General features: G+C 34.3%; 1 protein-coding gene and 1 long non-coding RNA gene across 3 annotated transcripts; one reads left to right on the forward strand and one right to left on the reverse strand.

Moving 5' to 3' along the window:
• Positions 1-6,222: 6,222 nt before the first annotated feature.
• On the forward strand, positions 6,223-9,331 carry LOC111418591 (pro-resilin-like). Of its 2 annotated transcripts, XM_071195832.1 has the most exons (7): positions 6,223-6,435; positions 6,659-6,731; positions 6,869-7,456; positions 7,602-7,678; positions 7,727-8,338; positions 8,420-8,606; positions 8,694-9,331. In XM_071195832.1, exons 1-7 carry the CDS (start codon positions 6,427-6,429, stop codon positions 8,753-8,755), a joined length of 1,608 nt encoding a protein of 535 aa, XP_071051933.1. In that variant the 5' UTR covers positions 6,223-6,426; the 3' UTR covers positions 8,756-9,331. The 2 variants fall into 2 exon arrangements, with proteins under 2 accessions (XP_071051933.1, XP_022906925.2); XM_023051157.2 differs by having other exon boundaries at positions 6,225-6,435; positions 7,602-8,338.
• A 2,618-nt stretch (positions 9,332-11,949) lies between these two features.
• LOC139429763 (uncharacterized) lies at positions 11,950-12,910 on the reverse strand. The gene is made up of 3 exons (XR_011640339.1): positions 12,449-12,910; positions 12,222-12,393; positions 11,950-12,166 (listed from the first exon to the last, which is right to left on the reverse strand). It is a non-coding gene; the product is annotated as an uncharacterized lncRNA (long non-coding RNA).
• Positions 12,911-13,417: the final 507 nt, after the last annotated feature.

Below are 13,417 nucleotides of genomic sequence, written 5' to 3' on the forward strand. Positions count from 1 at the left end.
GGCCCACTTTCAGATGGGATCGTCGTCGTCGACACTCGAGATGTATCTCCAGAGGGGCAATTGTTATGATGGACCGTCGAGGACAATCCATTTCTCAGAGAGCTTTTCCTTTTCTTTTTCTTTTGCGCTGCCTCTCGTCGGATCTCTTGCGACAACTCGTCGACTATAAATATATAAAAGCTAAAACCGTTCGTAATTCTTTTGAGGAGAAATATTAGTCACGAAACTCTTTTACGTTAGATTGATTTATTGGTTTTGATAAATTTTTATGTGTTCTTTATTCTGTATATTAATAACCTAATTTCTACGTTTAATTTAATGGTTACCATGATCTTTAGATGATATTTCGCAACCTTTAATTTCAATGCTTGATCGCATACAAACAAATTATAAATTACTTTGATAGCACTGCGGTAGGGCATCAAGATTAATAATAAAAGATGTTCGCAGATACCCTAGAAAACTACTCACAAATTTGATTTGTGGGCACGGTTGATTACTTCGGATAATTGGATAATCTAGTAACTCATAAACGGCAACATTCCAAATAAAGTAGGAAACGAGAGAGGCTTTAAAACTCGTACACTTAGACGACCGTAATGCCCAAGAGTGTTAATTTAATAATTGCTACAAATGCTGGAAATGTTAATTACGTCGTGGTGTAAAATACCAAAACGCTTAGTTGATTCGCTTCCTATCAATCCATTTAATTTGCAATTTCGTATAACGACTTGATTTGATTTTAACTTACCCATGTAATAATGGGCGTTAGATAATCGATCCTATATATTCTAAAGAAAACGAAACTCCTACGACAGATGTACACCAACGTATGACAGTATTGAGCCAATGAGGAAGATGTGTGTGTGTGATGATATAATTTCGATGTTCGTACACCAGCATTTTCACTTTTGTTCTACTTAATCTTCGATTTTTTGCTGCCTCAATTAAGCTCGTGTTATTAAAGACAGATGAATAGGATGGGCGTTAAGCAACGATTAATTAAATAGTTTGTTGTTTAAATTTGTTGTTAATATTATATCATTATGTTTTCAAAATTTCAATTATTAATTTGATTTGATAGATCACTGTTTATTTTGCAAAAACAATTAGTGTTTAAGTCACGAATGTTTTTAATTTAAAATTGAAAAAGCGACGATCTGAAAGGCTTATATAAATCGGCAACTTTTTATGTTTAAATAATTATAGAGCGTTTATGGAATAAATTGTGCTTTATGATAGCATTAAAATTTACTACATTGTTACAAAATGATATGTTAATACAATATTTACGTTACATATCAAGACCTCATTTAATTTTTTTGTTTATTGATAAGTGCCTTATTACATCATTTTTTCTTGTATCCCATTACAAAGTAATATTAAAAATTTAGTAACTATTAGAGATATTAAATCCAGTTTAGCATTGCTATTTTATAACCATTTTATCTCCAAAACAAAAGCTAGAATACAATTATGTATATTTCCAACAAGGAAGTTCCCAAAATGTTGAAATTCACTCAATAATTGTTCAAACGAGTTCTCCAGTGCACCACGTCATATATATTATGAGGTTGTGCTTTTTCATAAGCTCCTATCAGGGTACATTGGAAGGTATAATAAGTTTTCGTTGGTAGCAAGACTTCTTTTTCCAACTATATAGCAATTGCTCATGAGTTTACTATTTGAGAATAAGAGTATAGATGACTGTAGAATAGGTTTTTTTTTAATGGAAAAAAACAAATAAAAAATTTAAGTCATTAGAACGTTAAACACAGAAAAAGAAGAAAGATCCACTCCAATGACGAAAGAAGAAACGACGGTGTTAGGCCAGAAAAGGAGTCGAAACAGAGAATAGGTATAAAGACAGATATTTGCAAGAAAAGCAGAAAAAGCTGAAGACATTCGCCAAAATGTCGCAAGGATGTTAAAAAACAGCTAAACTATCAAAATCTGACTTAACAGTTGGTAAAAGCAAAGCTTTACGAAGTATATTAAAGAGAACTAACATAGTTGTCCTACACGCAGACAAAGATAATACCACTGTGACATTATCTGCAGTGGCCAAAAATTGTAACACAGCAAACAGAAGCTTGAGGATTTCTTAAGCCATTTAAACTCACAGCACCCAATGATAAAATTCACCATGGCGGAAGAGAGAACAACCAGCTACCATTTGAAGATGCATCTATTTCCAGCACAAACAATGGACAACTCAAGTAATACGCACACGAACAGTACCTACAAGCTGTATCACACCACCACCTACAACAGAAGATGTCTGCAATTCGCATGTTTTTTCAAAGAGCCAGGAGACTGCGACGGGGATAGTTTGGGGAGCGAGGAACGACTTTAATAAACTACAAATTTTTGCCACAAGAACCGATACCATAATATACATTTCGATGATATTTGTCATTTGCTATTAGGGTACATTAGAAGGTATAGTAAGTTTTCGTTGGTATTGCGGCAATTGGTATTCGCAGCAATTGCTCGGCAGTTTAATATTTGAGAATAAGTGTATAGATGATCGTAGAATAGGTTCTTTTGAATGGAAAAATACAAATAAAGAAATTTAAGTCATTAGAGCGTTGAACACAGAAAAAGAAGAAATATGCACTCCAATGCCGAAAGAAGAAACGACTGTATTAGGCAAGAAAACGAGTCTGAATACAAGAGAATATGTGTAGAGACAGATATTTGCAAGATACTAGCGGAAAAAGCTGAAAACATTCGCTAAAATGCCGCAAGGATGTTAAAAAACAGCTAAGCTATCAAAATCTATCTTAATAGTTGGTGAAAGAAAGCTTTACGAAATATATTAAAGAGAACTGACATAGTTGTCCTACCTGCAGGCAAAGATAATGCCACCATGGCATTATGTGCAGTGGCCAAAAGTTGTAACACAACAAACAGAACCTTGAGGATTTCTTGAGCCATTTAACTTCACAGCATCCAATGATAAAGTCCATCATGGCGGAAGAAAGAACAACTAGCTACCATTTGTAGATGCATCTATTTCCAACACAAACAATGGATAACTTAAGTAATACACACACGAACAGTACCTACAAGCTGTATGATAACACCACCTACAATAGAAGATTCGCACGTTTTTTCAAAGAGCCAGGAGACTGCGACGGAGATAGTTTGGGGAGCGAGGAACGATTTTAATAAACTACAAACTTTTATCACAAGAGCCGATACCATAATATACATTTCGATGATATTTGTCAAGACCAACTACTACATTAGAAACGCCACAGTAATTTATTGTCATAAGAATAACATTAATAGAGTTTAGTTTTATTTTCAATATGATGAATATTTTGAATAATTGTTTTCTTGTCTCTCAAATTATTTCCCTAAGTGATTCCTAATTAATCCAATTAATTTTATTAATGGCACATTAATTTTTAACGAGGACGTTATTGTTGACATTTAAAATTGGTGCGATTAACTTTGACGAAATCAGTATCGAAATGTGTTGACTTTTTATTGTCCAATTAATTTACCGCAATGTATGATATAATCAAGTTTTGTTTTGATTTCTCAGTAATTACCAAATATCGTTAGAGTTACACCTTAATTTGTAATGCTCATTACATAAGGGAGTGTAATAGCTTCTCATATTTGGAGATTACTGACAAAATTCAACAGTTCTTGATTTTTGTAAAGCCTTTGTTGTTTAATTTTAATTTTTAGACGAAGCTATGCTGTTATTAGGTAATCAAGCAACCTGTATAATATATTTTGACATTGTGATTTTGATTTTAGAATATCTTATGCAATGTGGGAGACCTAGAACTTAATAGTATTCGCTTCGTATACCTATAGACTGTACTGTTAGAAAGACACATATTGAACAGAAAATTGTTCTGTAAATTGTTCTTAGGGTGGCATGCACCACCAATTTTAATTACGTCATCTTCAACACTACTTATCTTCTCCAAGCGATTTGTTGTCCTTAGTTTTCATTAGGGCTAAAATTATTACATCAATTGTGATATCTGGCAGTGTTTCAGATCCTTGGTTGGCAATATTCTTTCTGCGAGTAAGTATTTCTGGCTCCTCTTCTCCTATGATGTTTTCTTCATTTTGTCTTGTGAACAGCAGTTTGTAGAGGACTTCAAGTACCTTGAGGATTTCATCTTTTCTTGTTGTTAACTGTCCATTCTTTCTACCGTTTTCTAATTTCCTTCATACATTTATTTTCGAATGATTTGCTTATTTATTTCTCGCATTTCTCAAAGTTTTTCATTTTTACGAGATTTTCGACAAAATCTTATCATTCAAGTCATTAATGTTATCTTCAATCTTCGGTTCATGTAGACATAGACTATCAAATTGAGACAATATCCACAGTCTTTGTCAAAACTACAATTTTGGAAACCCCCCATCAACAACCTCAACATTTACTGGATTCTGCCACATTCTGTCCTCGTTATTTCTTCTTATTAATCTGTATTTATTTCTCTTTCGATTTATTTGTTATTTTCTCGTACCATTCTGGTACGGTGGCGAACTTATTTAATACCGTGATATCCTTAACTATGTGGCAGTTATTATAAAATCTATTTCCTTCTTTGTATTACCACCAGAAATATGTTTATATACAACCGAAGTATTCGATTTGTTATTGAGGAGTTGTAGGAGCACACATTCTTCTAAATTTGACTTGGTGCAGTTCTCAATTAACACTCAAATATCATTATTCTGAAGTTAAAAGAATAGCAATTAGACAAACTATTATTACGGATAAAAAGCTTAAGTCGAGGTCGATTGCGGCCCAGGCTCACTGATTAATATTATGTCAACTTGAAACTGGGAATCAAATTGTGATGCCTCAGCCTTGGCTTTGTCAGGTAGTGTAGAAGATCACACTACCTGACAAACACTATCTGTGGGTTGATACTGTGTTTTGGCGATTTAGAATTGTTTTCTTGTGCTATTATGGTGGTACCAAGAAGTATAATCTCTTAATTATAGATACGTGACACTGCCAAACGCTAAAGTGTTGTTCATTGATCAAAGATCAGAAGATGCTCGTTACTGAATGCGAATCAACATCAGAGTTATGTTTTCATGAATTAATGAATTAATAATAAATTTTAAAGTCAATTTATATTCAAACCCATAAATACATCAATTATCTATAAAATTTAAGACATTGCTTATCAAACCAAAAAGTAAATTCAGATTTAAACGATGCCATCAGCGTTGTCTAAAGGTGTTTGTACTTCATGTCTGGATGTGGCTCTATCAATAGTCAATACGTAAAATAAAAAACTTTAAACAATTTAAGAATCACATAGTAAATCTTTATAATTGTAAAATATTCCTTCTAGTTCTCGTCGAAGGATGTCATTAAAAAAAATTTACATACAATTTCATCACGTTTGATTTACAGAAAATCGCCATATCCTTAATGATTTACATAAAGCGCAGGGTAACAAACAATAAGTCGTTTCGCCATATCAACTCTCTAAATATTTCAAGTATTGAAGGCATTATATCGCGTGCAAAGATCTTTCTAAGGAACATTACGTTCTCAATGCGTCGGGATGCGTCTTACACATAAATTACACCTTTTGCTTTTGCGCGAAAGTAACACCAGCAATTATCTACAATCAATTAGAACGTATTATAATATCGTTGACATTGTTTGTTCTTTACGATCAAGTCGGTTGCACAAGGTGGTATAAGATTTTTTTATGTAGCAGGCGTATCATGAAAGCTCGCCTCTGCAAAGGAAATGGTAATTGATGTTTAATGATCGTCGTAATAATGAAGAATATAAGACAGCGATGTCGGTGTTATATTCGTGTGCTTCGCCTACACAAATAAAAATTAATTTTGAAGAATTTCTTTAGGATTAGGAGAAGAAAATTAAATGGAAATAAGAACAGTGTTGACCAGACCTTGCTCCGAATCGATTGCTCTTGTAAATGAGGGATTTTTGCAAAAGTGACTGTCGCAGTTTCCCAATTGGAAGACTTCGATCCTCTTCTTACGCCCGGTGGCAACGTAATGCGCGATGCCCATATACCGTAAGTTGCTGCCCATCTCCAAGAAGAAGATACACTTTTAAAAGCACCTAAATAAATAAAGCGATTGCCCGTACGTTCTAAGAATCAACTTTCGAGCGTTTGCCGACGTTATGCGAAGGTTATTTCAGAGGATTCCTCGCGTACAAAAGTTTATACCCTCCCTAGTCACGGGAGCCACAACAGAAAAAAATTTGAAAAATAACACTTTACGGGGCTGTACTAAATACATGAAACAGAATCACGATTCAATACGTATATAAACGATCGACCCCCGTTGGAGATTCATTCAGCAATCATCCCAGCTCCGGCTTGGAACCAACTAGTCATAGTTATATAAGTTTAGTGTAGTTTTCAGATTACCAACTAGTTACTCATCATGTTGAAGGTAAGTAAATAAATAAATTTTTTTAATCTTATAATGTTTGTTTAAATTATTATTAATTTTCTAATAAAACCATTAAGTTTTCGTACATTATTGCAAATTAATAAATTTCTTACTCATTTAGTCTTTTTAATAATAAAAGAATTATTTTTAATATCACACTATTAAATGAAACAAATACTTAAATTATTATTTAATCTGCTAAAAATATAACTTAATATTTTAGTGTTTGTTATTGGCGGCATTATTCGCCGTAACCATCGTGCACAGTGAACCTCCAGTTTACCTTCCACCAAATGGTAAGTAATCGTCGATGGTCTCCTCAAAAAGGAAAATGTTAACTAATTTCACCAGCAATCTCTTCACACAACCACTTTGCTAACACATCTATGTTTTTCTCTTCCGTTTTCCTTTCCGCCTAATGTCCAATCTACAGACGGCCCAAGCACCTCATACGGCCCGCCTGGGTTTCAACCGGGAACGCCTTTAGGACCCGGTGGTGGTAATAACGGCTTTGGTTCAAATGGTAGACCAGGTGCAACTTACGGAGCACCCGGCAATGGTAACGGTAACGGACATAATGGAAATGGATATAGTAACGGAAGACCATCGTCAATGTATGGAGCACCGCAAAATGGAAATGGTAAACCAAGTTCTACTTATGGTGCACCAAATGGAAGACCTAGTTCGACTTATGGAGCTCCCGGCAACGGGAACGGAAATGGACATAGGAATGGTAATGGTCATTCAAACGGAAATGGGCACTCAAATGGAAATGGACACTCAAACGGTAATGGAAACGGAAATGGGAGACCAAGTTCAACATATGGCGCACCTGGACAAAACGGTTATAGTAATGGAAAACCTAGTTCTACTTATGGCGCACCTGGTCAGAACGGTAACGGTTTCGGTAGTCCAAACTCTAACTATGGCCCCCCAAGTTCAACTTATGGGAGTCCTAATCTAGGAGGTTACCGCACTCCAGACAGTGACCAAACCCCTGGATCTAGCTATCTTCCACCTGGTAATAGATATTCTATTCATGTTCTTCCAAACTAAAGCTTAATTTTTGGTAACAATTTCTCAGCTTACCAAATACCAACATATTCGAACTATTTTACTTTTGATCCCGTTTCGAAAGTATTAGATTAACTAATTTTATTATTTAGGTAACGGAAATGGGAACGGTAATGGACATGGAAATGGTAACGGAAACGGTCATGGTAATGGAAATGGTAACGGATACGGTAACGGAAATGGTAACGGCAATGGCAGAACATACTTAGCACCAAATGGTAACGGAAACGGCAATGGAAATGGCAACGGTAATGGAAATGGTCATGGCAACGGTAATGGCAACGGAAACGGAAACGGAAACGGAAATGGCAACGGTTATCCAAGTACAACATATGGAGCACCAAATGGTAACGGAAATGGTTATCCTCGTCCTGTTTACGGAGCACCAAATGGTAATGGTAACGGAAATGGCAACGGTAATGGCAATGGTCACGGAAATGGCAACGGAAATGGTAACGGAAATGGTAACGGACACGGTAATGGAAATGGTAACGGACACGGTAATGGAAATGGTAACGGACACGGTAACGGAAACGGACACGGAAACGGAAATGGAAACGGAAACGGTTATCCTCGTCCAACTTATGGTGCTCCAAATGGAAACGGTAATGGAAATGGTCACGGAAACGGTAATGGAAATGGTCACGGAAACGGTAATGGAAATGGTTACAGAAACGGTAATGGTCACAATAATGGAAATGGCAACGGAAACGGTAACGGAAATGGTTATCCAAGTAACACCTATGGCGCACCCAACGGAAACGGTAATGGAGTTGCACCAGTATACGGTGTCCCCAATGGAAACGGAAATGGCGATGAAGATAATGGAGTAAGCATTCATTCATCATTATCAATAAATTAACTAATTAATAAAACTAACTCTAAATAATCTTTAATATTTTAACATTAGGTAGCAAGTTATTCTTTTGAATACCAAGTAGAAGATGCTGATGCTGGATTAGATTTTGGACATAAAGAAGAAAGAGAAGGTGATGTTGCCACTGGGGAATACAACGTACTTCTTCCTGATGGTAGAAAACAAATTGTTACATACGTCGCTGATACTGAAGGATATAAACCTGAAGTCAACTATGAAGGTAGTAATTTAAATTGTTTTTCGCAATCTTCTTTACACTTTTAACATAATTTCCTCTTTTTAACTGCTATAATTTCTTGTTATACAGAGGGTGCAGGGGGATACCCAGATGGAAATGGCAATGGTTACCCATCCGGCGGTCCCTATTAATTGCATACCGTTTAGATTGTTTAGCAGTACAATTTTATCTATACTCGCATCGCAGTACCCGTGTTAGAAACCGTTTCTCATCAAAGCTCTTTCGTGGCCATTTACTTATTGTTCACGACATGTTCGAGACTATGTACTAAAATTACTGCCACTCTATAATCGATTTCATATCTCATTCACTTATTTACATTATTACCAAATCCACCAAATGTGTAGTTCACGCTCAAATTTGTATGTTGTATATACAAACCGTTACATCATTACATACCATTATTATAGTGAAACGAGTACAGTAGCAGTAGTTTTATATATCATAAAAGACGCTTCATTAAGTATTAATTAGATTAGTTGGTATGATTTTTTGTTGACGACTATTGGCACAGTAAATACGGTTACGATTCATCCGGTAAAATATGTAATTGGTTAGGAATAGTTCTTATTTATTCTATTACGTATTTTATATTTATTATTAATTCTTTGTTTTCAATATAAAAATAAGTCTATATATTTATATATTTTATAGCCATATGCATGTTTTATATGTGTATATTTATGTGAATATAATTGTACATATAATATTCTATTTTTCTTTTAAACAAACCTTTCAAAACATTTAAATTTGTATTAAATAGCATACATAAACTAAAACAAATACAACAAAGAAAACTAGTAACTTCCGAGTTTACTTGTTCAGCTATTAAAATAGTGTTTCCACTAAATATTTTCTGCAGAAATAAGTTAAAGAAATGAAAAACAAATTGAAAGTTACCAACCCTTCGTGCTGTTTTAGTTAATCCTTCAACCAGTTTAGTAACATATTCTATGTTCAGCTTCATTCAACTTTCTAGCTAATACTCTAATCTTGTTAACCTTTATTTTGCGATGACGTTCTGCATGGTAATTCTCTGTGATTGCTGATTGCTAGGTTTTTCTCTATTTGATATCCTTGTAATATTTTATACATAACAGTTGGCTGGTAAAATGCTGGTAAACAATAGTAGATTGAGAGCTGACAGGTTTTCTAGCTACTGTATCCGTTACTTCGATGAGTAACCATTGAATTAGTCTATCTGGATTCCTTGTGGTCCTTAATTTTCTTCCATTTATATTAAATCCAAGTTTTTTATTATTGCATGCAATGTTTCTTCGAAATTTCATGTTTCGTATTTACTTTTTCTGGTATCTCTTCTTCGTTGATTCTTCATCTTCCTTGCTACCCTATTGAAAAATTACTGTATATACACTTGCTATTTTCATTAAGATGTCTTGTCAATTTATTTCCTCATTGGCTTCGATGAAAGCATGTTACTAGTATGCAATGTTAGTAACCGTAACGATGTTTCATCAAACATTAGACCAATATCTCGTTTATTAGACCAATTTTAACAATATCTTTGAGAATACTGAGTTGAGGTCTAGTTGCTATGTACACTAATTACATATTAAGGTTACTTATTCAATGATTAAGCTGCTACCTAAAGCACTTCTTTAACTGCAGTCTTAGCCGGACCTCGGCGTTATCGTTACAAGATCTCCAACATCTTTAATATACAGGGTTTCCCAAATCCCCCGGGACGGAGCTATTAATTTTAAACGAGTGAAGAACAAAATTTGAAAATTTGGGAATCACTAAAGAGTCATAAAAGCTATATTTTTAGATAGTTTAGAATTTCCATGCAATGTGGAGTTTTTTTAGGGGATGACCACCCCTAGATTTTTAAATAGGTAATAAAGAAAGAAACACGACTCCATAAACCAAAATCCGATATCTTAATTCTTTCAAGAATTATGAAGGGTTGACTACCAAATGGGAAAATAAAATATTTTCATGGTTTTTTGCACTTTTATTACGATTTTTATAACAAATGTTCAAATTGTCAACCTTTTTCTATAACCCAAACGCTCATAGATAGAATTTTGACCCATCAGGAGTATATCCCAAGTGATATTGGTGGTTCTTCAAGTATGCGATTTTCCAAATCATTGATTGATTCTGGTTTTGTTGCATACACTCTACTTTTCAGAAATTCCCTAAAGAAAAAATCGAGTGGTGTCAGATCAGGAGATCGTGGTGGCCAGTCAATGTCACGCCTGCTGCCAATCCAACGGTTTGGAAACGTACGGCTTAAAAAATCTCGGACTGCGCGACTAAAATGTGGAGGACTACCATCTTGTTGGAACACTTATTGTCAATACCATTAGGGTCACGTACACTTGGAACCACTTGATTTTCTAACAGATGCTGATATCTGTCTCCGTCTAAATTTCCATTAATAAAAAATTGACCAATTACATTCTTTCCCATAATACCAGCCCATACATTAATTTTCTGCAGTCTCTGAGTATGACCTTCTCTTATTAAACGTGCATTTTCGTCACTCCAATAACGACAATTGTGCCTATTAACCTCACCATTCAAGTAGAAAGTAGCCTCATCAGAGAAAATTTCTGTCAACATCACATTTTTCACGTACTATTTCCCAGAATTAAAACCTTCTTTAGAAGTCACCTTCGTCAATTCCCATTTTCCCATTTGATAGTCATCCAGTCATAATTCTTGAAAGAATTATGATATCGGGTTTTGGTTTATGGGGTTGCGTTTCTTTTTCCATTACCTTTAAAATAAGGTAAAACTCGATAGGGGTTGCTATTTAAAAATGTAGGGGTGGTCATCCCCTAAAAAACTCTACATTGAATGGAAGTTCTAAACTATCTAAAAATGTAGTTTTAATGATTCTTTAGTGATCCCTAAATTTTCAAATTTTTTTCTTCACTCGTTCAAAACATAGCTCTGTCCAGGGAGTTTTGGGAAACCCTGTATATTATAAAGGTTTGACGTTTCGGATGCCATGTTGCAACCTTCTTCAGAAACTGGTTCGAAGTTCGAACAAGAAGGTTGCAACATGACATCCGAAACGTCAAACCTTTTCTTAAAAGACGCACGGCAAAACCCGAAAGTTTCTAGTGTTAGTTCAAACTTCGAACCAGTTTCTGAAGAAGATTGCAACATGGCATCCGAAATGTCAAACCTTTTCTTAAAAGACGCACGGCAAAACCCGAAAGTTTCTAGTGTTGGTTCTAATTTTATTTCAATCTTTAATATAATCAGAATGGTTCCTTTATATTATTCATCCCTGGAGACAAATTTATGTTACCCTTTTATTTTTATCTTTGTAATAATTTTGTGGTGGATATTGATGAAATGGCGTTCAGTCTTCTATGAAGTACAGAATTGCATTTGATCCAGATTTATATCAGAAGAGTTCCAAGATGAAATGAACCCATTTCAATTAGGTTTTGCACAACACTCAAGATTAATAATGAAAAATCAAAAATAACCTCTTACTTGCTATTTATTATATGCTTCGATACTACATAGTTTCGAGGTATTACCTCATCTTCAGTCGAAAACTACAAGAATTTTTATAATTAGGAAAAATAAAATATGTTAAAACATAAAACTTACAGTCAAAAATTAATGATGTTCACAATTGAGAAAAACATTACCAAAATATTATCAAAAAATTTGTAAACATGTTGAAAACGGAGAAAATTTTAGTGCGCAGTAAAAATAATTTGAAGGTCAAAAAGGTAAAACGTGGTTGAAGACCAAAAAATCTATTTATAAGAGGTTAAATCTAAAATATAAAGCGGTTAACAATAAAAACAAAATAAAAATATAAAAAAACTTACGAAAAGGCGAAGATAACAGAATTAGCATAGGCTGCGAGACTTTCAACGTAAAAAGGCCGAAAAACGTTAGAAAAATTTTAAAATATGTTAGAAGTCCCACAGCGATGCGTAGGAGGATCGAGAAGAGAAGAGACTAAAACGACTAACGGAAAAAGAACTGCAGGTCGGGAAAATTACAACATTAAACTCAAGATTAAGATTAAAATCTCAAGTATATTTTTCACGTTGTTTACATACTCCATAGAAATAGAAATGAAATATTGCGGGTAATGGTGAATATTTAGGTTGATCCCAAAACTGAGATTGTGTATAAATTGTAGAAATATGGACAGATAGAGACATACGATGGAGTTACAAGCGATGTTAGAATTGAGTTGGTTTGAATCTAAGATTGAGTTTGGAATCAATTCATAAATACACAGTGGGGAATGTTGTGGATAAATGAAGATATGACAAGTATTAAGTTGGTATTATAAATACTACTAGAAGAAAGTGAAAATGTGCTCAAGCAAATTAAAGAATATAGATAATAGATAGTAATAATAATAATAACTTTTTTTTGAATACAATGAAAAGAAAAAACAATGTGTACTGTATACATAGCAAAAGCTAATAGGGATCAACTCAGGCAATATCGATATGCAGCCTGTTCTACCGCTGCATATGTTTGAAGAGTTTAAATTTAGATTCTAGATTATATTAGACACATTTATAACGAGTGTTATATGGTGGCAGAGCATTGCGTGAGCGTATTTCAATAAGCCAAACCAAATATGCAGTATCAAAGAAAATGTTCATCGATGCAGATAAGACATTAACTCAAAATGATTTAGTTGAGTAGTCAGTGGTTTCAAAACAAAAATTTTAAGTCTTAACCTGGTGTTTGACATCTCGATGATGCCAGAATGGAACGTCGTTCTTATACTACATTGAAGAATGACTCAGATATAATCTTACCAGCTGGAGAAG

Source organism: Onthophagus taurus, chromosome 1 (genome assembly GCF_036711975.1).
Source record: "Onthophagus taurus isolate NC chromosome 1, IU_Otau_3.0, whole genome shotgun sequence".
Classification (NCBI taxonomy): Eukaryota; Metazoa; Arthropoda; class Insecta; order Coleoptera; family Scarabaeidae; genus Onthophagus; species Onthophagus taurus.

Excerpts from the sequence above, each read along its gene's own strand:
- LOC111418591 (XM_023051157.2), top strand. Across the intron at positions 8,339-8,419 it reads ATGGCGATGAAGATAATGGA|GTAGCAAGTTATTCTTTTGA; the intron begins GTAAGCATTCAT and ends TTTTAACATTAG. Across the intron at positions 8,607-8,693 it reads ACCTGAAGTCAACTATGAAG|AGGGTGCAGGGGGATACCCA; the intron begins GTAGTAATTTAA and ends CTTGTTATACAG.